The 25,303-nt window shown below is 43.4% G+C and overlaps 1 protein-coding gene across 2 annotated transcripts; it reads right to left on the bottom strand.

The window, feature by feature from the left end:
- Positions 1-975: 975 nt before the first annotated feature.
- LOC311110493 (uncharacterized protein) lies at positions 976-25,303 on the bottom strand. Of its 2 annotated transcripts, XM_084189052.1 has the most exons (7): positions 24,844-25,303; positions 22,740-22,876; positions 22,149-22,346; positions 15,936-16,151; positions 6,375-6,572; positions 3,552-3,624; positions 976-3,448 (listed from the first exon to the last, which is right to left on the bottom strand). In XM_084189052.1, exons 1-7 carry the CDS (start codon positions 25,139-25,141, stop codon positions 2,253-2,255), a joined length of 2,316 nt encoding a protein of 771 aa, XP_084045178.1. In that variant the 5' UTR covers positions 25,142-25,303; the 3' UTR covers positions 976-2,252. The 2 variants fall into 2 exon arrangements, with proteins under 2 accessions (XP_084045178.1, XP_084045179.1); XM_084189053.1 differs by lacking the exons at positions 15,936-16,151; positions 22,149-22,346; positions 22,740-22,876; positions 24,844-25,303 and adding exons at positions 6,991-7,127; positions 8,243-8,746.

The raw sequence follows: 25,303 nt of genomic DNA, 5'->3' as shown, positions 1-25,303 counted from the left end.
GAGTATGCAGACCATGGAAGAACTAGGACATTTTCAGCTTCCAGGAATTGTGTACAGATCCTTGCGAAATGGGGCCGTGCATTATCATGCTGAAATATGTGTGATGGAAAATGTTATCCTGTGAAGAGACAGCCTTGAAAATGTTAATCTTGTTTTAGTGTCATAAATAATCCTTGGTTCCTGCCTGTGCTTGGTAAAGATATGAGGGTGAGGGTGGGAGGGGTGCGACATGACCTCCTCCTTAGGACCATCTGGCAGAATGCCCAGAATATGTTCTATAAATTAAGATGGGAGACAGTGCCAGACACATGCCGGAACCAACCCTATGAACTATGCCTATGTAACGTGTCTGTAACCAGTATATAAGAGATCTAACGGGACTGCCCCGAGAGAGCTCCTGATCAACATGTGTACTTGGTGCATTGAGTTGGTTGGAATCTCTCCAGCGAGCTGATGATAAAGAATGATGGAGGCGGCTTATGGTAGAGAAATTAACATTAACTTCTCTGGCAACAGCTCTGGTGGATATTACTGAAGTCAGCATGCCAATTGCACACTCCCTGTGGTCCCTGGTTCACATTCCATGTTTCTGATTGGAGGAGGACGACGTCAGATCCACTGACCTCCATAGCACTGTGGATGTTGTAGTTGTTGCCTCTGGGGCCATTGGACTGAATGGCAGGGTCCTCCGTGATGGCTGCCGCCAGTTGTGTGATTAGCTCTCTGCTGCCCTCCACTGTTCTGGCTGGGTGGCTGGAAGCTATAGAAATGCATTTATAATTGTCTACATTTGTTTTTGCCACGTTTATTCTATAATGCACCTTAATGCATACTTTTAAATTATATTATGTGAGCTAAACATAAAAATGAAAAAATATAAAATCTTCTTTAAAGTATAATTTTTTTTTATTACTAATGTTACGGTCCCCACTACAACAACACAAATACATGTAATTTTATCCTTGAAACATTTATTTGAAACACTGTAGAATTCCATTCATTCCTATGGAAGACTGCTCCTACTGGGGAGTGCCAATATGGCCGACCGGTGGCTTCAAAGACTGTCAATGGCCAATACATAGCATCAGCAATCCAGGGTTTATATACATAATAGACGCAAAAACCTCGAAAAAGCATGTGTCCCATAGGCCTAAGATTCTTTACTTGTGCATTCGTATTCCATGTATTCCATTCTGGTTTGTTTCTGACAATCATTTGTCCTGTTCTGCTTTAAGCTTTAAGTGTTTGCGGTTCGGTTAGGTTCCGACATATTGTGCAAGTGTTTGTCACGTGCAAATTGCATCAGTATTGAAAGTACAAAACGGAAATACAAATGATATACAGACCAGCATACCAAAGATATTTATTCTATCTGTGAGCATACTGAAGCTCGGGTTGATAACACCTTCTTGTGGATATTTTGTATCAGATTACTTCTGACACAGAGACAAAATCGGCGGACAACAGGTCAAGTAAATTGAAATGAAGTTTGTTCAACATTCTGACTTGTAATGGGACTGTTCGGCAATGCTGAGCCTACATGTTAGAGACGAGTGCGTAATTATTTCACTCTCGGATTCTAAAAAGAGGCTATAATCTCACCAGACATTTGAATACGATCAGAACGGCAAGGGTTCCATGCTTGCAGTTGCCTTCTCTGTGTCACACTCCATCGTCAGGGGCTTCCTGTTCAGTTCATGGCTACACTCCATTTCCACACGAAGAGCAGCGTAGCTTTCTTCCATTATTTGACACACTGCTCGTACGGCTGTTAATGGTAAAGTTTCCATAACGGAAGCTACACGCGCACGAAAAACGACTTAGTTGGACGTCTTTGTTATTATTTAGCTAGTAAACAAACTTTCCCGAGCAAGACCCTTTTCCGTGGTTAAACAATCTACTTCCGGAGACAATTTACCGTAAACACTGAGATCACAGAGTTGTCTTTGCAGAGATGAAGCTAAATGTATTACTCTCATCCTCTAAATTGGTTTATTTCTCAAAACTTTATCACAGAGAACCTTTTAACTTTAAGCATGTTCGTTGTGAAAATCTTAGTTTGCTTCACAAATACTGTATGAATTTATGCTATAAAAACGTTAACCTTTTTAGACAACAACAACCAACATGAACAAATATAACAATCTGCAGTCAAAAATAACAGGTAACAACCTTTAAGACAGAGCAATCATACACTTCATTCAATTTACAATAAATTCAGAAAACACAATCCCAAATCAACACAACACAACCTATAATTTACGTGCATGAACTGCCTGGTGTCTTATCAGATTGCTCAGAAAGGAGAAGTTCTTTCCACACTGGGTGCAGTGGAACAGTTTCTCACCCGTATGGACGCTCTGATGCACTTTTAGGTTGCTGGAATGAGAGAACTGTTTCCCGCATTGAGCGCATCTGAAAGGTTTCTCCCCTGTGTGTACTCTCTGGTGCCGCTTCAGGCTGCACAGCTGGCTGAACTGCTTCCCACACTGGGCGCACTCGTACGGTTTCTCCCCTGTGTGGACCCTCTGGTGCATCTTGAGCTGGCACTGATGAGGGTACTCCCTCCCGCAGAAGGTGCACCTGTAGGACCTCGCCCCCTCCTCCCCCACCCCTCTGTCCTGATGAGTCCCAGTCATGTCGCCCAGGTGGGTGTCGGGGGCGCTCCCAGGGAAATCCACCCAGGAGGGGTACTGCAGCTCTCCGGTTCCCGTGGCGAATGGAGCAGTGGCGGTGGTTGCGGGGTTCTGAAAGGTGCCAAGGCGGTTGTCGAAAGCGCCGTCCATGCCAATGGTGTAGAACAGATTCTCATGTGAGTTCTGTCGCGCTGCTGCCTGGACACCTGGGTGAGAATGATGATGATGAGTGTTACTCCAATGTCCTCCAAGAAGCATGGCATCTGCTTCACTATGTCCTCCTTGATGATGCCTGGGTTCCATGATGTCACCTTGTCTCCAGGAAGAGGGCGTGTCATCCCCACCCTCCCCCTCGTCAACAGGAAGGGGGTCGATAACTATGACCTCAGATTTGACCTCTGAACCGCTCTGGGAATTCTCGTGTTCACCCCTCACCATCTGAGGAAGTGGGGGAATGGGGTTCACCTTTGTGAGAGGCGAGGGGCTTCCTGAGACTGTCTCGGCAGCATAACTAGAACAAGATGGCCGCTCAGTCACTGTATCACTGCCTCTTTGCTTACGGGAGGTTCCAGGCAGATCGGTTGTTCTCTCGGGGTTCAGGCTGCACTTCTGTTTAGCAACAGGTCCTGGAACCGTGAGTTGGAGCGCCTGGCTCAGGCTCTCAGGCTCCAGGTCTGACTTGAAAACAGTGTTTGATCTGTTGACATTCACTATGCTGTGTTTGGTTCTGAGCTGCTCAGTGAACTCTGCTTGGTCTGTGTCTGGAGAGGTCTGTGTGTTTGGGTCTGTCATTATCTGGCCACTGTCAGTGCCTGAAGAGACAACAAAAGCATGATGGTCATATGCAGTCAAATATAACAATGAGGTAGTCAATCAGTATGTCATTTTTCATTACAGCAATCCATTCAGCATTACCTGGCATCTCCCTCAGATCCTCTTCTTTCTTCCATGGCTGGAGGTCTCTCGCCCCTTCCACAGTAGATTTGGCCTGAAAAGAGGAAGGAGGAATTAAGTTGACAAGCATGAGCCTTACAAAGCTCTCAAACAAATACAGGTCTATTATAACTCAGCTATGACTAGGCTATATTATTGATCCAATGGATTGAATTAAGTTGTTAATTTACTGACTAAACTCATGGACACAGCAAATCTAAAGCTTCTCTGTCCTCAAAACATATAAAACTCAAATTGGACTTCAATAATTCACTGTACTTATAATAGGAAAACGTCCTTTCCTTCCAATATATTTAGGTCAATGTGAGAATATACACTACCAGTCAAAGGTTTGGACACACCTACTCATTCAAGGGTTTTTCTTTATTTTTTACAATTTGTTACATTGTAGAATAATAGTGAAGACATCAAAACTATGAAATAACACATATGGAATCATATAGTAACCAAAAAAGTGTTAAACAAATCAAAATATATTTGAGATTCTTCAAATAGCCACCCTTTGCCTTTGACAGCTTTGCACACTCTTGGCATTCTCTCAACCAGCTTCATGAGGTAGTCACCTGGAATGCATTTCAATTAACAGGTGTGCCGTCTTAAGTTAATTTGTGGAATTTCATTCCTTCTTAATGCGTTTGAGCCAATTAGTTGTGTTGTGACCAGGTGACATACAGAAGATAGCCCTATTTGGTAAAAGACCAAGTCCATATTATGGCAAGAACAGCTCAAATAAGCAAAGAGAAACGACAGTCCATCATTACTTTAAGAGATGAAGGTCAGAGTAATACGGAAAATGTCAAGAACTTTTAAAGTTTCTTCAAGTGCAGTTGCAAAAACCATCAAGCACCATGATGAAACTGGCTTCCACAGCATTCTGTAGCGATACGCCATCCCATCTGGTTTGGGCTTAGTGGGACTATCATTTGTTTTTCAATAGGACAATGACCCAACACACCTCCAGGCTGTGTAAGGGCTATTTGACCAAGAAGGAGAGTGATGGAGTGCTGCATCAGATGACCTGGCCTCCACAATCCCCTGACCTCAACCCAATTGAGATGGTTTGGGATGAGTCGGACTGCAGAGTGAAGGAAAAGCAGCCAACAAGTGCTCAGGATATGTAGGGAACTCCTTCAAGATGAAGATGGTTGAGAGAATGCCAAGAGTGTGCAAAGCTGTCATCAAAGCAAAGGGTGGCTATTTGTAGAATCTTAAATATAAAATATATTTGGATTTGTTTAACACTTTTTTGGTTACTACATGATTCCATATGTGTTATTTGATAGTTTTGATGTCTTCGCTATTATTCTACAATGTAGAAAATAGTAAAAAATTAAGAGAAACCCTTGAATGAGTAGGTGTGTCCAAACTTTTGACTGGTACTGTATATTTAGAGTCAAGAAGCACTATGAAATTATTTGAAAAATATTATTTATTGATGGAATTATAGAAATTTATAAACATGCAGCAATAGCCATTGGTCAAATTGGTACAAAAGAACAGTTTTTCACTCTCACAGTACAATTTCAGTATCTGCCATAACTTTAGAGAACCAACCATTATCAACCTTAACAGACAATGTGAGTGATCCTGTTGACACTAAAAGAGCCAAGGAGACAAAAAAACGTAACAGACTTTGTAGATAATGTAAATATGAACCACGTTGTATTGTAGATGTATGAGACCAGGGCAAACATCCTGCAGACATATGACTACGTTAGAACTCATGATATTGCTATAACAGCATTTTTCAATAGGAATCTCTTGCTTCTGTGTCAGTTGTCAATGATGAAGCTTCTGATGTCTTTTCAGATTGCTGGAGTGGGAGAACCTGCGCCCGCACTGTGCACAACTGAAGGGCTTCTCCCCGGTGTGGACGTTCAGGTGCATTTGGAGATGGCTGGCGCCCTCAAAGCTCTTCTCACAGAAGGTGCAGGCAAACCCCCGCTTTCTGGTCTGGATGGCAGCGTGCTGCTGCAAGTCGCTCCCGTGGACAAACTTCTTATGGCAGCTCGGGAAACCGTATGGTCGTTCTACGTTGCCAGGTCTAATGTGTGTGGCGAGATTACTCGAGTGACAGGAAGTTGTGGCGCTTGGTCTAAATTGGCTGACAGGAAGTTGGGTATGAGCTGGTTCTTGAGCTCCTCTTCCTGGTATTTCAGAATGTCTATGGAGGCTTGCCAACGAACACCAACTAGCTTTGTTAGCATCACCTGCATTTCCTGTGCCAAGATGCATGCCTGTATTTATCTCTGAGGGCCGGTAGCTGGGTGAAACCAATTGCATAGTGTTGTCTCTCATCGATTCGGGGTGAATCATTGGTGCGTTTCTGTTAAACACTCCCACTCCCTGCTTATGTCCAGTCCCATTGACCTGTGGTGTAGTACCTGTACCCACCTGACCCCACTCAAAATCTCTATCTGCCTGCTGCCCACTGGATACAGAGTCAATCACTATCACATGTTCTGATGAGGAATGGAACCTGTGGTTTTCTAACCTTACACTTCTCATTTCTATGGTAGAGCTAGTCTGCATTTCTGAGCCCACTGGGACACTCCCTAGGTCCATTACTTTAGTGTGAGCAGCAGAGGCACCATCATCAGTCACTACTACCTCTCTCCACACCTGGTTTAAAGAATCTCTTAGAAGATTGAGGCCCCCGTTCACGTCACACTTTGTGTCCAGACTCTGTCTCTCTGCTCTGGGTTCAAATCCTGTGTACTGCTGTGGTCCCTGGTTCACAGTCCCTGTTTCTGACTGGAGGAGGACGGTGTCAGATCCACTGACCTCCATAGCGGTGTTGATGTTGCCTCTGGGCTGGAAGGCGGGGTCCTCTGTGGTGGCTGCAGCCGGTTGGGTGGTTAGCTCTCTGCTGCCCTCCACTGTTCTGGCTGGGTGGCTGGACCTAGAGTCCTGGTCATCTGCTTCTCCCTCTTCCTTGATGATCAGCAGGTCTGGTTCCCCTCCCACTGTCTCTCCTGACTGCTGATGGGGTTAAGTAGGAGAGATGAGTGAGTGAGACAGAGCATACACTATCTACTGAATGGAGATATGGGCATGACATGGGATTTAGTAAAATTCATAGTAGTTGCCTTGTTGTTATTGTGTTGTAATCAGTGGTGTAGTGGAGGGTAAACTCCACCTTTAGTTTTTTGTTCAAACATTTACACACTTTTTGCGCAAAAAATGCACTGAAAGTATAGGGAGTGTTACTTTACTCAACATGAACGACGATCACTGTTTACCCACCTATTCTTTACCACTACATCACTGGTTATAATGTGCTGGCACACACGTCTATACAGACATAACCTCATCCCCAGGCGGAAGTGTCTGGTGTCTGAGACTAAAACAGACATAAGTCTGTGACAGTTTGAAATCGGCTGTTAAAATTGGGACTTACCTCATCACTTGTAGCATCCATATGCTTTGATGGAGAGACATCCTCTTGGTCCACGTCTATGGGCTGTCTGTCTCTTTGAATGCTACTGTTCCCAAAACTCCTGTTGGAAAGTCTGGCTCTGCTTTGCCAAGTAGGTCCTGGAAATAAAGGGGGAGGTTAATTTGACCCCATCCATCAATGGTGTTTTACAAAGTACAAAGCAAGCATAATGCATTCATGACGTATGTTATGTGTCAATAGAGCTAGAAAGATCCTAGCGGTGTTGACAGTACAAAGTAAGCATGATACATCCTCAAATCAAATGTAATTGGTCGCATACACATATTTTGCAGATGTTATCGGAGGTGCAGCGAAATGCTTATGTTTCTAGCTCCAACAGTGCAGTAATGCCTAACAATACAAAACAATACACACAAATCCAAAAAAGAAACATAAAGGATTTAAGAAATATCAGAACGACCAATGTCAGAGTCCGGAATAAATATATATGTAATTATGTATATAATGGTGTGTATAGACAACTTGTGTACAGCAGTATTTATATAGGATGAGCCTTGACTAGAATACAGTGTATATATATGAAGTGGGAAAAACAGTATGTAAACGGTATTAAAGTGACCAGTGTTCAATGATTATGTACATAGGGCAGCAATCTCTAAGGTGCAGGGTAGGGTACCGGATGTTAGCCAGCTAGTAACAGTGACTAAGTTCAGGGCAGGGTACTGGGCGGAGGCTGTCTAGTGGTGACAGTCTGATGGCCTGGAGATAAAAGCTGTTTTTCAGTCTCTCGGTCCCAGCTTTGATGCACCCTTCTTCTAGATGGTAGTGGGTGAACAGGCCGTGGCTCGGGTGGCTGAGGTCCTTGATTATCTTGACCTTCCTGTGACACCGATGCTGTAGATGTCCTGGAAGGCAGGCAGTGTGCCCCCGGTGACCGCACCACCCTCTAGAGAGCCCTGCGGTTGCAGACGGTGCAATTACAGTACCAGACTGTGGTACAGTCCGAAAGGATGCTCTCAATGGTGCATCTGTAGGTTCATAAAGGTCTTAGGGGCCAAGTCGAATTTCTTCAGCTTCCTGAGGTGGAACGTCAATAATACAGCTAGGCCCTAACTGTATTGACATTACATGCATAATGAATGTATTATGCTTGCTTTGAACTTTGTAAAACACAATTGATGGATGGGGTCAAATTGAATATGAATGTAATTTAGGCTATGTGCACACTGTCAAATTCACCATCATCACCAACCTGTCGTTGCAGTCTCTCGATTGCTGTGTCTGTTCAGCAGGCGTATTCCATGGAAGCGGTTGTGGACGGACCCCTCTGAAGACTTTGTTTTCTCTGCTCTAAACCTGGCGATCTGAAGTTCCATCAGTTTCATTTTCCTCCGGAGAAATTCGTTCTCCTTGTGGCTTTGGGACATCTTCAGGTGTACAACCGCATAGTCATCGTCAACAACTTTGCAGATTTCGGCTACAGCCGCATTAGCTAGCACCTCCATGATTGAGGCTATCTGTGCCTGTAAATCAACCACGGAACCCGACATTGTCCCCCAACGCTTTGGACCCTTTTCAATATGAAAAATCTTTATGTTTTCTATATTTTGATTGTCTACAGTTATCTAGCAAGCTAATAAAACAAATACAATCATATCATAAAGTAAAGATGGATAGCTAGCTAGCTTTGTTTTTAGCTGGTGAGATTATTTTTCCTTTTCCTCATCATCACAGTATTGTAATCATATGCTGAACTGTAGAGTTGAAAATTGGACACCGCCACCTACTGTACAGGAGTGCTCCACAATAACAATGTTGTAGCTATGTAATAAACCAGATGTTCTCTGGTGTAAAAAACATTTCATTATATTTCTAAAATAAAATATTTAACTATTTGTGGTATCTCTAATACAAAATAAACAAAAACAGTTAATTGACAAAAAAAATTGTCAATTACAACAGTATGACAGACTCCGGGATGCTGACCTTCTAGGTAGAGTTGCAAAGAAAAAGCCATATCTCAGACTGGCCAATAAAAATAAAAGATTAAGATGGGCAGTCTGAGATATGGCTTTTTCTTTGCAACTCTGCCTAGAAGGTCAGCATCCCGGAGTCGCCTCTTCACTGTTGACGTTGAGACTGGTGTTTTGCGGGTACTATTTAATGAAGCTGCCAGTTGAGGACCTGTGAGGCACCTGTTTCTCAAACTAGACACTAATATATCTGTCCTCTTGCTCAGTTGTGCACCAGGGCCTCCCACTCCTCTTTCTATTCTGGTTAGAGCCAGTTTGCGCTGTTCTGTGAAGGGAGTAGTACACAGCGTTGTACGAGATCTTCAGTTTCTTTGCAATTTCTCGCATGGAATATCCTTCATTTCTCAGAACAAGAATAGACTGACGAGTTTCAGAAGAAAGTTATTTGTTTCTGGTCATTTTGAATCTGTAATCGAACCCACAATTGCTGATGCTCCAGATACTCAACTAGTCTCAAGAAGGCCAGTTTTATTGCTTCTTTAATCAGCACAACAGTTTTCAGCTATGCTAACATAATTGCAAAAGGGTTTTCTAATGATCAATTAGCCTTTTAAAATGATAAACTTGGATTAGCAAACCCAACGTGCCATTGGAACACATGTCTGATGGTTGCTGATAATGGGCCTCTGTATGCCTATGTAGATATTCCATTAAAAATCAACCGTTTCCAGCTACAATAGCCATTTACAACATTAACAATGTCTACACTGTATTTCTGATCAATTTGACGTTATTTTAATGGACAAAAAAATTGCTTTTCTTTCGAAATCAAGGACATTTCTAAGTGACCTCAAACTTTGGAACGGTAGTGTATATATGGATTCCATCCACATCTTTACAGCCTATCAGTCTGATAGTCAATCTACAGTATCTTGTTGACAGGCAAATGGAAATTAATTCTTAATTACTGTTCTTTGATCCACCACTGCAGCAATACAAATTCATAAGGATGTTTAAAATCTTCACTTGTTATATCTTGTAAATTATCAATCCACTCTGGACCAAGCATCAAGCCAGTTGAACTAAATACACAACCCCTACATACAGAGGGTAGTGTTCAATGTGGAAACCATCCAAACTGTTAAAAACACAGACCTAGTTTTCATATGAAAACCCCAGTAGTGTGGAGCCATTCCTCTTACAACTAGGGCCAGGAGTTTTTCCCTGGTCTGGTCACGTGGTGAGGGAAAACTCCTGGCCCTAACTATCATTATGTCAGGTGGAGTAGTGTAAAGTTGCCTCTAGAAGCTGATCTTTGGTCAGTTTAGCATTTTTTCCCACTAATGGTTAAGGTTAGGATTGGGGGAGAGGAAGCTGATCCTAGATCTGTACCTAGGGGAAACTTCACCCTGGAACACTCAGGGCAGCCCAACGCCCTGTGGCCTGCCGCCAGTGTGGACGAGGAGGCGCCTCTTCATGTGGCCAGACTGGGTGAAGCAGTAGACACAGTGAAATGGTTTCTCTCCAGTGTGCACCCTCTCATGCATCTTCAGCTGGTGGCTGTGGGAGAAGCAGTGGGTGCAGCCGTGTGGTTTCTCCCCCGCGTGCACCTGCATGTGCCTCCTTAGGTACTCCGGCTGGGGGAAAGGCTTACCGCTGAGGCTGCACTGGAGCTGCCTCTTGGCCCAGCGAGACTTTAGCTGTTGCAGTTGCTTTTCCATGTCTTTGGGGAACCTGTTGGAGAGTAATCCTTGGGGATGAAAAGTGTCCCCCTGACACTCAAAATGTAGAGCGAGGATATTTTTTGTTTGTCGCACCATTCTCTGGAAACCCTAGACACTGTCGTGCGTGAAAAGCCCAGGAGGTTCACTCGTTTTGTTCACTCGTTTTGCCCATTCAAACCTTTAATCAAACAGTAACTGAATGCCTCTGCCTGTCTGCCTACTTTATATAGCAAGTCACGGCCACGTGACTCAGTCTGTAGGAACGATCCATTTTTGTGAACGGGGTGGTGTGCCTAATAAACTGGCCGGTGAGTGTATATTTAGGGTCAATATATATTTAGGTTCAATCTATATAAAGGGTTAATCTATATAGGGCCACAATTTGCATCATTTTGGCTCTGTACGCCACCACAATGGATTTAAAAGGAAACAATCAAGATGTGCTTTAAGTGTAGACTTTCATCTTTAATGTAAGGGTTTTGTCAAAATTATTGTATGAACTGTGTAGGAATTACAACCATTTTTATACATAGCCCTCCAATTTTAGGGGCTCAAAAGTAATTGGACAAACTAACATAATCATAAATTAAATTGTGAGTTTTAATACATGGTTGCAAATCCTTTGCAGTCAATGACTGTCTGAAGTCTGGAACCTATAGACATCACCAGATGCTGGGTTTCTTCCCTGGTGATGCTCTGCCTTTACTGCAGCTGTCTTCAGTTCCTGCTTGTTCTTGGGGTGTTTTGCCTTCAGTTTTGCCTTCAGCAAGTGAAATGCATGCTCAATGGGATTCAGGTCAGGTGATTGACTTGGCCATTGCAGATCATTCCACTTCTTTGCCTTAAAGTATTGGGTTGCTTTCGCAGAATGCTTTGGGTCATTGTCCATCTGCACTGTGAAGCACCGTCCAATGAGTTTGGAAGCATTTGGCTGAATCTGAGCAGGTAATATAGCCCTAAACACTTCATAATTCATCCTGCTGCTTTTGTCAGCAGTCACATCATCAATAAATACAAGGGAACCCGTTCCATTGGCAGCCATACATGCCCACGCCATAACACTACCTCCACCATGATTCACAGATGAGGTGGTATGCTTTGGATCATGAGCAGTTCCTTCCCTTCTCCATAGTCTTCTCTTCCCATCATTCGGGTACAAGTTGATCGTTGTCTCATCTGTCCATAGGATGTTGTTCCAGAACTGTACTGGCTTTTTTTTAGATGTTTTTTGGCAAACGCTAATCTGGTCTTCCTGTTTTTGAGGCTTACCAATGGTTTACATCTTGTGGTAAACCCTCTGTATTTACTCTGGTGAAGTCTGACTTTGACACAGATACGCCTACCTCCTGGAGGGTGTTCTTGATCTGGGCAACTGTTGTGAAGGGGTTTTTCTTCACTAGGGAAATAATGATTCTGTCATCCACCACAGTTATTTTCCGTGGTCTTCCAGGCATTTTGGTGTTCCTGAGCTCACCAGTGCATTCTTTCTTTTTAAGAATGCACCAAATAGTTGATTTGGCCACACCCAATGTTTTTGCTCTCGCACTTATGGGTTTTTGATTTTTCAGCCTAATGATGGCTTGCTTCACTGGCAGTGACAGCTCTTTGGACTTCAAATTGAGGGTTAACAGCAACAGAATGCAAATGCCACACTTGAAATCAACTCTAGACCTTTTATCTGCTTACTTGTAAATTAACTAACAACACACACCTGGCCATGGAACAGCTGAGCAGCCAATTGTCCAATTACTTTTGGTCCCTTAAAAAGGGGCTGACCACATCTAAAAAGTGCTGTAATTCCTACACAGTTCACCTGATTTGGATGTAAATACCCTCAAATTAAAACACAAATCTTTTGTCATGCCCATTCACCCTCTGAATGGCACACTTACACAAGTCATGTCTCAAGGCTTCAAAATCCTTCTTTAACTGGTCTCTTCCCCTTCATCTACACTGATTGAAGTGGATTTAACAGGTGACATCAATAAGGGATCATAGCTTTCACCTGGATTCACCTGGTCAGTCTGTCGTGGGAAAAGGTGTTCCTAATGTTTTGTACAGTCAGTGTATATTTAGGGTACATCTATATAGGGTAAATCTATATTTAGGGGCAATATATATGTAGAGGAAATATATATATACAGTGGGGAGAACAAGTATTTGATACACTGCCGATTTTGCAGGTTTTCCTACTTACAAAGCATGTAGAGGTCTGTAATTTTTATCATAGGTACACTTCAACTGTGAGAGACGGAATCCAAAACAAAAATCCAGAAAATCACATTGCATGATTTTTAAGTAATTCATTTGCATTTTATTGCATGACATAAGTATTTGATCACCTACCAACCAGTAAGAATTCCGTCTCTCACAGACCTGTTAGTTTTTCTATAAGAAGCTCTCCTGTTCTCCACTCATTACCTGTATTAACTGCACCTGTTTGAACTTGTTACCTGTATAAAATACACCTGTCCACACACTCAATCAAACAGACTCCAACCTCTCCACAATGGCCAAGACCAGAGAGCTGTGTAAGGACATCAGGGATAAAATTGTAGACCTGCACAAGGCTGGGATGGGCTACAGGACAATAGGCAAGCAGCTTGGTGAGAAGGCAACAACTGTTGGCACAATTATTAGAAAATGGAAGAAGTTCAAGATGACGGTCAATCACCCTCGGTCTGGGGCTCCATGCAAGATCTCACCTCGTGGGGCATCAATGATCATGAGGAAGGTGAGGGATCAGCCCAGAACTACACGGCAGGACCTGGTCAATGACCTGAAGAGAGCTGGGACCACAGTCTCAAAGAAAATCATTAGTAACACACTACGCCGTCATGGATTAAAATCCTGCTGCGCACGCAAGGTCCCCCTGCTCAAGCCAGCGCATGTCCAGGCCCGTCTGAAGTTTGCCAATGACCATCTGGATGATCCAGAGGAGGAATGGGAGAAGGTCATGTGGTCTGATGAGACAAAAATAGAGCTTTTTGGTCTAAACTACACTCGCCGTGTTTGGAGGAAGAAGAAGGATGAGTACAACCCCAAGAACACCATCCCAACCGTGAAGCATGGAGGTGGAAACATCATTCTTTGGGGATGCTTTTCTGCAAAGGGGACAGGACAACTGCACCATATTGAGGGGAGGATGGATGGGGCCATGTATCGCGAGATCTTGGCCAACAACCTCCTTCCCTCAGTAAGAGCATTGAAGATGGGTCGTGGCTGGGTCTTCCAGCATGACAACGACCCGAAACACACAGCCAGGGCAACTAAGGAGTGGCTCCGTAGCATCTCAAGGTCCTGGAGTGGCCTAGCCAGTCTCCAGACCTGAACCCAATAGAAAATCTTTGGAGGGAGCTGAAAGTCCGTATTGCCCAGCGACAGCCCCGAAACCTGAAGGATCTGGAGAAGGTGTGTATGGAGGAGTGGGCCAAAATCCCTGCTGCAGTGTGTGCGAACCTGGTCAAGACCTACAGGAAACGTATGATCTCTGTAATTGCAAACAAAGGTTTCTGTACCAAATATTAAGTTCTGCTTTTCTGATGTATCAAATACTTATGTCATGCAATAAAATGCAAATGAATGACTTAAAAATCATACAATGTGATTTTCAGGATTTTTGTTTTAGATTCCGTCTCTCACGGTTGAAGTGTACCTATGATCAAAATTACAGACCTCTACATGCTTTGTAAGTAGGAAAACCTGCAAAATCGGCAGTGTATAAAATACTTGTTCTCCCCACTGTGTGTATATATATATATATATATATACACACACACATATATACACACACATATATACACACACATATATAGGATCAATCTATATTTAGGGTCACCCTATACAGGGTCAAGAAGCACCATGGAATTCTTTGAAAAATATTATTTATGGAATTATAGGAATTGATAAACAGGAATAGCCATTGGTAAAATTGGAACAAAAGAACAGAATGTTTTTCACTCTCACAGTACAATGTCAGTATCTGCTATATCTTTAGTCTGAGGCACCTATATTGAACCATTATCAACCTTAACAGTCAATGTGAGTGATGCTGTTGGCCTTAACGGAGCCAAGAAAACGTATCTTTGTAGATAATGTAAATATGAACCACATTGTATTGTTAACGTATGAGACCAAGGCAAACATCCTGCAGACATATGACTACATTAGAAGAAATTACGTTTGAACTCATGATATTGCTATAACGGTTTATTTCAATAGGAATCTCTTGCTTCTGTGTCAGTTCTCAATGATGAAGCTTCTGATGTCTTTTCAGATTGCTGGATTGGGAGAACCTGCGCCCGCACTGTGCACAACTGAAGGGCTTCTCCCCGGTGTGTACATTCTGGTGCACTTGGAGCTTGCTGGGGGACACAAAGCTCTTCTCACACAAGGTGCAGGCGAACACCCGCTTTCTGCTGTGGACAACAGCGTGCTGCCGCAAGTCGCTCTCGTGAACAAACTTCTTATGGCAGCTCGGGCAACCGTACCGTCTTTCTATGGTGCCAGGTCTAATGTGTGTAGCAAGATTACTCGAGTGACAGGAAGTTGTGGCGCTTGGTCTAAAATGGCCAACAGGAAGTGAGGTATGAGCTGGTTGTTGAGTTCCTCTTCCTGGTATTTCAGTGTGTCTATGGAGGGTTGCCAACGAGCGCGAACTAGCTTTGTTGGCCTCACCTGCATTTCCTGTGTCAAGATGGATGCTTCTATTTAACTCTGTGGGTGAAACCAATTGCGTAGTGTTGTTTCTCATCGATTCGTGGTGTACAGGGCGAATCATTGGTGCGTTTCTGTTAAACACTCCCACTCTCTGCTTATTTCCAGTCCCCTTGACCTGTGGTGTAGTAGCTGTACCCATCTGACCCCACTCAAAATCTCTATCTACCTGCTGCCCACTGGATACAGAGTCAATCACTATCACATGTTCTGATGAGGAATGGAACCTGTGGTTTTCTAACCCTACACTTCTCATTTCTATGGCAGAGCTAGTCTGCATTTCTGGGCCCACTGGGCCACTCCCTAGGTCCATTACTTTAGTATGAGCAGCAGAGGCACCACCATCAGTCACTACTACCTCTCTCCACACCTGGTTTAAAGAATCTCTTAGAAGATTGAAGCCTCCGTTCACGTCCCACTTTGTGTCCAGACTCTGTCTCTCTGCTCTGGGTTCAAATCCTGTAAACTGCTGGGGTCCCTGGATCACATTCTCTGTTTCTGATTGGAGGACGACGACGTCAGATCCACTGACCTCCATAGCGGTGTGGATGTTGTAGTTGTTGCCTCTGGGGCCACTGGGCTGGAAGGCGGGGTCCTCTGTGGTGGCTGCAGCCGGTTGGGTGGTTAGCTCTCTGCTGCCCTCCACTGTTCTGGCTGGGTGGCTGGTCCTAGAGTCCTGGTCGTCTGCTTCTCCCTCGTCCTTGATGATCAGCAGGTCTGGTTCCCCGTCCTCTGTCTCTCCTGACTGCTGATGGGGTTAAGTGGGAGAGATGAGTGAGTGAGACAGAGCATACACTATCTACTGAATGGAGATATGGGCATGACATGGGATTTAGTAAAATTCATAGTAGTTGTCTTGTTGTTATTGTGTTATAATCAGTGGTGTAGTGAAGGGTAAACTCCACCGTTTGTATTTTGTGCAAAAACCTTCATAGAGACATTGGATAGAAGTAAAATAATACATAATACGAATATAATTTTACATATACAGTGCATTCGGAAAGTATTTAGACTCCTTGACTTTTCCCCATTTTGTTAGGTTACAGCCTTATTCTAAAATTGATTAAATAGTTTTTTTTTCTCCCCTCATCAATCTACACACAATACTCCATAATGACAAAGCAAAAGTAGGTTGAGAAATGTTTGAAAATGTATAAAAAAAATAAAACACGGAAATAGTATTCAGACCCTTTACTCAGTACTTTGTTGAAGCACCTTTGGCAGCGATTACAGACTCAAGTCTTCTTGGGTATGACGCTACAAGCTTGGCACACCTGTATTTGGGGAGTTTCTCCCATTCTTCTCTGCAGATCCTCTCAAGCTCTGTTAGGTTGGATGGGGAGCGTCGCTGCACAGCTATTTTCAGGTCTCTCCAGAGATGTTCGATTGGGTTCAAGTCCTGGCTCTGGCTGGGCCACTCAAGAGCATTCAGAGACTTGTCCCGAAGCCACTCCTGCGTTGTCTTGGCGGTGTGCTTAGGGTAGTTGTCTTGTTGGAAGGTGAACCTTTGCCCCAGTCTGAGGTCCTGAGCGCTCTGGAGCAGGTTTTCATCAAGGATCTCTGTACTTTGCTCCGTTAATCTTTCCCTCATTCCTGACTAGTCTCCCAGTCCCTGCCACTGAAAAAGATACCCACAGCATAATGCTGCCACCACCATGCTTCACCGTAGGGATGGTGCCAGGTTTCCTTGGCATTCAGGCCATAGTGTTCAGTCTTGGTTTCATCAGACCAGAGAATCTTGTTTCTCATGGTCTGAGAGTTTTTAGGTGCCTTTTGGCAAACTCCAAGCAGGCTGTCATGTGCCTTTTACTGAGGAGTGGCTTCCGTCTGGCCACTCTATCATAAAGGCCTGATTGGTGGAGTGCTGCAGAGATGGTTGTCCTTCTGGAAGTTTAACCCATCTCTACAGAGGAACTCTGGAGCTCTGTCAGCGTGACCATCGAGTTCTTGGTCACCTCCCTGACCAAGGGCCTTCTCCCCCAATTGCTCAGTTTGGCTGGGCGGCCAGCTCTAGGTAGAGTCTTTGGTGGTTCCAAACATCTTCCATTTAAGAATGATGGAGGCCACTGTGTTCTTGGGGACCTTCAATGGTTAGAATTTTTTTGTTACCCTTCCCCAGATCTGTAGCTCGACACAATCCCATCTCGGAGCTCCACGGACAATTCCTTCGACTTCATGGCTTGGTTTTTGCTCTGACATGCACTGTCAACTGTGGGACCTTATATAGACAGGTGTGTGTCTTTCCAAATCATGTCCAATCAATTGAATTTACCACAGGTGGACTCCAATGAAGTTGTAGAAACATCTCAAGGATGATCAATGGAAACAGGATGCACCTGAGCTCAATTGCGAGTCTCATAGCAAGGTATTTCGTTTTATTTTCTTTGTAATACATTTGCAAAAATTCTAAAAACCTTTTTTTTTTTTTGTGTCATTATGGGGTGTTGTGTGTAGATTTATGAGGGGGAAAAATGTATTTAATCCATTTTAGAATAAGGCTGTAACATAACAAAATGTGGAAAAAGTCAAGGGGTCTGAATACTTTCCGAATGCACTGTATCTTAAAAAAACGTGTTTTCATGAATTGGTATATTTACTCTTGAATCCCATTCAAAAACAGCGAGGGACATGATCCAGGAAGTAGGCAGGACTTTCATCGTGTATTGCTATAACCTAACTGACATCAAGCTAATCCATAGCTTTTTTCCATAGGAATCTCTTGCTTCTGTGTCTAGGGATGGCACAATTACCGTATAACTGATGGCTATGGATGAAGGCTGTCATGAAAATGTAATAAACCATTAACATTTTACATTTACATTTTAGTCATTTAGCAGATGCTCTTATATATATATATATACAGTGGGGGAAAAAAGTATTTAGTCAGCCACCAATTGTGCAAGTTCTCCCACTTAAAAAGATGAGAGACGCCTGTAATTTTCATCATAGGTACACGTCAACTATGACAGAGAAAATGAGAAAAATAATTCCAGAAAATCACATTGTAGGATTTTTAATGAATTTATTTGCAAATTATGGTGGAAAATAAGTATTTGGTCAATAACAAAAGTTTCTCAATACTTTGTTATATACCCTTTGTTGGCATTGACACAGGTCAAACGTTTTCTGTAAGTCTTCACAAGGTTTTCACACACTGTTGCTGGTATATTGGCCCATTCGTCCATGCAGATCTCCTCTAGAGCAGTGATGTTTTGGGGCTGTCGCTGGGCAACACAGACTTTCAACTCCCTCCAAATATTTTCTATGGGGTTGAGATCTGGAGACTGGCTAGGCCACTCCAGGACCTTGAAATGCTTCTTACGAAGCCACTCCTTCGTTGCCCGGGCGGTGTGTTTGGGATCATTGTCATGCTGAAAGACCCAGCCACGTTTCATCTTCAATGCCCTTGCTGATGGAAGGAGGTTTTCACTCAAAATCTCACGATACATGGCCCCATTCATTCTTTCCTTTACACGGATCAGTCGTCCTAGTCCCTTTGCAGAAAAACAGCCCCAAAGCATGATGTTTCCACCCCCATGCTTCACAGTAGGTATGGTGTTCTTTGGATGCAACTCACCATTCTTTGTCCTCCAAACACAACAAGTTTAGTTTTTACCAAAAAGTTCTATTTTGGTTTCATCTGACATTCTCCCAATCCTCTTCTGGATCATCCAAATGCACTCTAGCAAACTTCAGATGGGCCTGGACATGTACTGGCTTAAGCAGGGGGACACGTCTGCCACTGCAGGATTTGAGTCCCTAGCGGCGTAGTGTGTTACTGATGGTAGGCTTTGTTACTTTGGTCCCAGCTCTCTGCAGGTCATTCACTAGGTCCCCCCGTGTGGTTCTGGGATTTTTGCTCACCGTTCTTGTGATCATTTTGACCCCATGGGGTGAGATCTTGCGTGGAGCCCCAGATCGAGGGAGATTATCAGTGGTCTTGTATGTCTTCCATTTCCTAATAATTGCTCCCACAGTTGATTTCTTCAAACCAAGCTGCTTACCTATTGCAGATTCAGTCTTCCCAGCCTGGTGCAGGTCTACCATTTTGTTTCTGGTGTCCTTTGACAGCTCTTTGGTCTTGGCCATAGTGGAGTTTGGAGTGTGACTGTTTGAGGTTGTGGACAGGTGTCTTTTATACTGATAACAAGTTCAAACAGGTGCCATTAATACAGGTAACGAGTGGAGGACAGAGGAGCCTCTTAAAGAAGAAGTTACAGGTCTGTGAGAGCCAGAAATCTTGCATGTTTGTAGGTGACCAAATACTTATTTTCCACCATAATTTGCAAATAAATTCATAAAAAATCCTACAATGTGATTTTCTGGATTTATTTTTCTCAATTTGTCTGTCATAGTTGACGTGTACCTATGATGAAAATTACAGGCCTCTCTCATCTTTTTAAGTGGGAGAACTTGCACAATTGGTGACTGACTAAATACTTTTTTTCCCCACTGTATATTATTCATATTTTTTTATTTTTGTGGAACTAACAGCTGACTGAAAACGGGACGGCCGGGCATTTGTGTGGTTGAGTCAGTTTCTACCATATAATTAGGAATTAGAATACACGAATGGACATGAGAGGTCTTATGACAGTATAAAATGTCAGCCATTTTGGTCAGGGAGTTGGTCAACCATGGTCAGCCAGTGTGCTGCGATAAGATGTTGTGTAAAACAATGAATCTGAAGATGATCTGCACAGTATGTTTATTAGCAAGCTAGCCAGCCAGTTTAAGTTGAATGATTTCCAATAATTGTTCAAATTAACTGCCAACATTCTATACAAACAATGCAGTCAATCCACAGCCATATACTGGCTGAAATCTGTTGATGATGGACTTTGACAAGTTGTAAATGCAACAAGTACTGATATTGTATCATAATATAACATTCACAGGTTTCCAAGAAAAGAAACATTGAGACATTGGAACAGAAAGTGTATACAACCTGTTTAAACTGTATTTATAATTAATTATATGACAATATTTTAGGTTAACAATAATTCTATAACACAATTTCTGATATCACATACCTTACTTTTATTTTTCCTACATAAGTAAAACCAGGAAATGCATCACCTCTGCCTCTACTGCCAATCACTCAAATTAGACTGGTTTGGATTTCTCCCTGACCACAATGGATGCCATATTCACCTCATTCTAGAAGGTCGTAACTAGTGACCACAGCCACAAAGTCATAAACCCTGCCTAATGCTACAATTTCTCTCATTAAAATGTTATTTTAAAACTAAGCCTAACCTTAACCACACTTCTAACCATAACCTTAAATTCAAACAAAAAGCTAATTTTATTTTTCATGAATCTTTACGATATAACCAATTTTGACTTTGTGGCTGTAGTACCGAGTGACAACCATTCTAGAACTTTGAGGGTTTATTACATTTACATTTGACATTTTAGTCATTTAGCAGACGCTCTTACCCAGAGCGACTTACAGGAGCAATTAGGGTTAAGTGCCTTGCTCAAGGGCACATCGACAGATTTTTTCACCTAGTCGGTTTATGACATAGCCCCTCTAGTAATTTAATAGGATCTCTATGGTTTCGGCTGTAATGTGGACTCTCCAACTTGATGAAACGTTGTTGCTCCTTGCTGAAACAAGTCAGGAGCAAAGGAGAAAATTTGCAAATCAAACGGTTATAACGGAGACCGTGGTCATTTGGCTGACCAATTACAGTCATCCAAAATTCCTTGACCGTCACGGCCCTATCTGTGTCAGTTCTCAATGATGAAGCTTCTGATGTCTTTTCAGATTGCTGGAGTGGGAGAACCTGCGCCCGCACTGTGCACAACTGAAGGGCTTCTCCCCGGTGTGTACATTCTGGTGCACTTGGAGCTTGCTCGGGGACACAAAGCTCTTCTCACACAAGGTACAGGCGAACGCCCGCTTTCTGGTGTGGATGATAGCGTGCTGCCGCAAGTCGCTCTCGTGGACAAACTTCTTATTGCAGCTCGGGCAACCGTACGGTCGTTCTACGGTACCAGGTCTAACGTCTGTGGCGAAATTACTAGAGTGAGAGGAAGTTGTGGTGCTTGGTCTAAAATAACCGTCAGGAAGTGAGGTATGAGCTGGTTCTTGAGCTCCTCTTCCTGGTATTTCAGAGTGTCTATGGAGGCTTGCCAACGGGCACCAACTAGCTTTGTTGGCCTCACCTGCATTTCCTGTGCCAGTGGTGCCTGTATTTTTCTCTGTGGGCCAGAAGGCGGGTGAAACCAATAGCGTTGTGTTGTCTCTCATCGAATCGGGGTGAATCATTGGTGCGTTTCTGTTAAACACTCCCACTCCCTGCTTATTTCCAGTCCCATTGACCTGTGGTGTAGTAGCTGTACCCACCTGACCCCACTCAAAATCTCTATCTACCTGCTGCCCACTGGATACAGAGTCAATCACTATCACATGTTCTGATGAGGAATGGAACCTGTGGTTTTCTAACCCTACACTTCTCATTTCTATGGCAGAGCTAGTCTGCATTTCTGGGCCCACTGGGCCACTCCCTAGGTCCATTACTTTAGTATGAGCAGCAGAGGCACCATCATCAGTCACTACTACCTCTCTCCACACCTGGTTTAAAGAATCTCTTAGGAGAGTGAGGCCCCCGCTCATATCACACTTTGTGTCCAGACTCTGTTTCTCTGCTCTGGATTCAAATCCTGTGTGTTGCTTGGGTCCCTGGATCACATTCCCTGTTTCTGATTGGAGGAGAACGGCCTCAGATCCACTGACCTCCATAGCGGTGTTGATGTTGCCTCTGGGCTGGAAGGCTGGGTCCTCTGTGGTGGCTGCAGCCGGTTGGGTGGTTAGCTCTCTGCTGCCCTCCACTGTTCTGGCTGGGTGGCTGGTCCTAGAGTCCTGGTCATCTGCTTCTCCCTCTTCCTTGATGATCAGCAGGTCTGGTTCCCCGTCCTCTGTCTCTCCTGACTGCTGATGGGGTTAAGTGGGAGAGATGAGTGAGTGAGACAGAGCATACACTATCTACTGAATGGAGATATGGGCATGACATGGGATTTAGTAAAATTCATAGTAGTTGCCTTGTTGTTATTGTGTTATAATCAGTGGTGTAGTGCAGGGTAAACTCCACCGTTTGCATTTTGCGCAAGCGTTTACAAACGTATAGGGAGTGTTACTTTACTCACGGTGAACGACGATCACTGTTTACCCACCTATTCTTTACCACTACATCACTGGTTATAATGTGCTGGCACACACGTCTATACAGACATAACCTCATCCCCAGGCGGAAGTGTCTGGTGTCCTAGACTAAAACAGACATAGGTCTGTGACAGTTTGAAATCGGTTGTTAAAATTGGGACATACCTCATCACTTGTAGCATTCATATGCTTTGACGGAGAGACATCCTCTTGGTCCACGTCTATGGGCTGTCGGTCTCTTTGAATGCTGCTATTCCCAAAACTCCTGTTGGAAAGTCTGGCTCTGCTTTGCCAAGTAGGTCCTGGAAATAATAAATATTTCATAACTATGATGGTTTACTAAATGAGGATAATCTTCAATTTGACCCCATCCATCAATGGTGTTTTACAAAGAACAAAGCAAGCACAACACCTTCATGACATATGTTGTGTCAATAGAGCTACAGTGGGGGAAAAAAGTATTTAGTCAGCCACCAATTGTGCAAGTTCTCCCACTTAAAAAGATGAGAGAGGCCTGTAATTTTTATCATAGGTACACGTCAACTATGACAGACAAATTGAGGAAAAAAAATCCAGAAAAATCACATTGTAGGATTTTTAATGAATTTATTTGCAAATTATGGTGGAAAATAAGTATTTGGTCACCTACAAACAAGCAAGATTTCTGGCTCTCACAGACCTGTAACTTCTTCTTTAAGAGGCTCCTCTGTCCTCCACTCGTTACCTGTATTAATGGCACCTGTTTGAACTTGTTATCAGTATAAAAGACACCTGTCCACAACCTCAAACAGTCACACTCCAAACTCCACTATGGCCAAGACCAATGAGCTGTCAAAGGACACCAGAAACAAAATTGTAGACCTACACCAGGCTGGGAAGACTGAATCTGCAATAGGTAAGCAGCTTGGTTTGAAGAAATCAACTGTGGGAGCAATTATTAGGAAATGGAAGACATACAAGACCACTGATAATCTCCCTCGATCTGGGGCTCCAGGCAAGATCTCACCCCGTGGGGTCAAAATTATCACAAGAACGGTGAGCAAAAATCCCAGAACCACACGGGGGGACCTAGTGAATGACCTGCAGAGAGCTGGGACCAAAGTAACAAAGCCTACCATCAGTAACACACTACGCCGCCAGGGACTCAAATCCTGCAGTGCCAGACGTGTCCCCCTGCTTAAGCCAGTACATGTCCAGGCCCGTCTGAAGTTTGCTAGAGTGCATTTGGATAATCCAGAAGAGGATTGGGAGAATGTCATATGGTCAGATGAAACCAAAATAGAACTTTTTGGAAAAAACTCAACTCGTCGTGTTTGGAGGACAAAGAATGCCGAGTTGCATCCAAAGAACACCATACCTACTGTGAAGCATGGGGGTGGAAACATCATGCTTTGGGGCTGTTTTTCTGCAAAGGGACCAGGACGACTGATCCGTGTAAAGGAAAGAATGAATGGGGCCATGTATCGTGAGATTTTGAGTGAAAACCTCCTTCCATCAGCAAGGGCATTGAAGATGAAACGTGGCTGGGTCTTTCAGCATGACAATGATCCCAAACACACCGCCCGGGCAACGAAGGAGTGGCTTCGTAAGAAGCATTTCAAGGTCCTGGAGTGGCCTAGCCAGTCTCCAGATCTCAACCCCATAGAACATCTTTGGAGGGAGTTGAAAGTCCGTGTTGCCCAGCGACAGCCCCAAAACATCACTGCTCTAGAGGAGATCTGCATGGAGGAATGGGCCAAAATACCAACAACAGTGTGTGAAAACCTTGTGAAGACTTACAGAAAACGTTTGACCTGTGTCATTGCCAACAAAGGGTATATAACAAAGTATTGAGAAACTTTTGTTATTGACCAAATACTTATTTTCCACCATAATTTGCAAATAAATTCATTAAAAATCCTACAATGTGATTGTCTGGATTTTTTTTTCTCATTTTGTCTGTCATAGTTGACGTGTACCTATGATGAAAATTACAGGCCTCTCTCATCTTTTTAAGTGGGAGAACTTGCACAATTGGTGGCTGACTAAATACTTTTTTCCCCCACTGTAGAAAGATCCTAGCTGTGTTGACAGTACAAAGTAAGTATGCTACGTCCTATATAGAATGTCAATAATACCTCTAGGCCCTAACTGTATTGACATTACATAAATCATGGCTGTATTATGCTTGCTTTGAACTTTGTAAAACACAATTGTTGGATGGGGTTAAATTGAAGATTAATGTAATTTAGGCTATGTGCACACTGTCAAATGTACCATCATCACCAACCTGTCGTTGCAGTCTCTCGATTGTTGTGTCTGTTCAGCAGGCGTATTCCATGGAAGCGATTGTGGACCGACCCCTCTGAAAACTTTGTTCTCTCTGCTCGAAACCTAGCGATCTGAAGTTCCATCAATTTCATTTTCCTCCGGAGAAATTCGTTCTCCTTGTGGCTTTGGGACATCTTCAGGTGTACAACCGCATAGCCATCGTCAACAATTTTGCAGATTTCACCTACAGCCGCGTTGGCTAGCACCTCCATGATTGAGGCTATCTGCGCCTGGAACTCGACCACGGAACCCGACATTGTCCCCCGACGCTTTTGGCCCCTTTTCAATGTAACAGTCTTTGCGTTTTGTATATTATGGTTATTTACAGTTATCTAGCAATCTATTAAACTACACGTCGATTTGCAGCTAGCTTTGTTTGTAGCTTGCTGGTGAGAATTGTTTTATTTTCCACACGTCAC

This window comes from Coregonus lavaretus (assembly GCF_964263955.1).
Source record: "Coregonus lavaretus genome assembly, contig: SUPER_35_unloc_6, whole genome shotgun sequence".
Classification (NCBI taxonomy): Eukaryota; Metazoa; Chordata; class Actinopteri; order Salmoniformes; family Salmonidae; genus Coregonus; species Coregonus lavaretus.
This window is presented reverse-complemented; position numbering and strand designations above follow the sequence as displayed.

Coding starts and splice junctions, on each gene's coding strand:
- LOC311110493 (XM_084189052.1), bottom strand. CDS start 25,141: ATGTCGGGTTCCGTGGTCGAGTTCCAGGCGCAGATAGCCTCAATCATG. Junction 22,347..22,739: donor TGAATGCTACAAGTGATGAG/GTATGTCCCAAT, acceptor TAACCCCATCAG/CAGTCAGGAGAGACAGAGGA. Junction 6,573..15,935: donor ACATCCACACCGCTATGGAG/GTCAGTGGATCT, acceptor TAACCCCATCAG/CAGTCAGGAGAGACAGTGGG.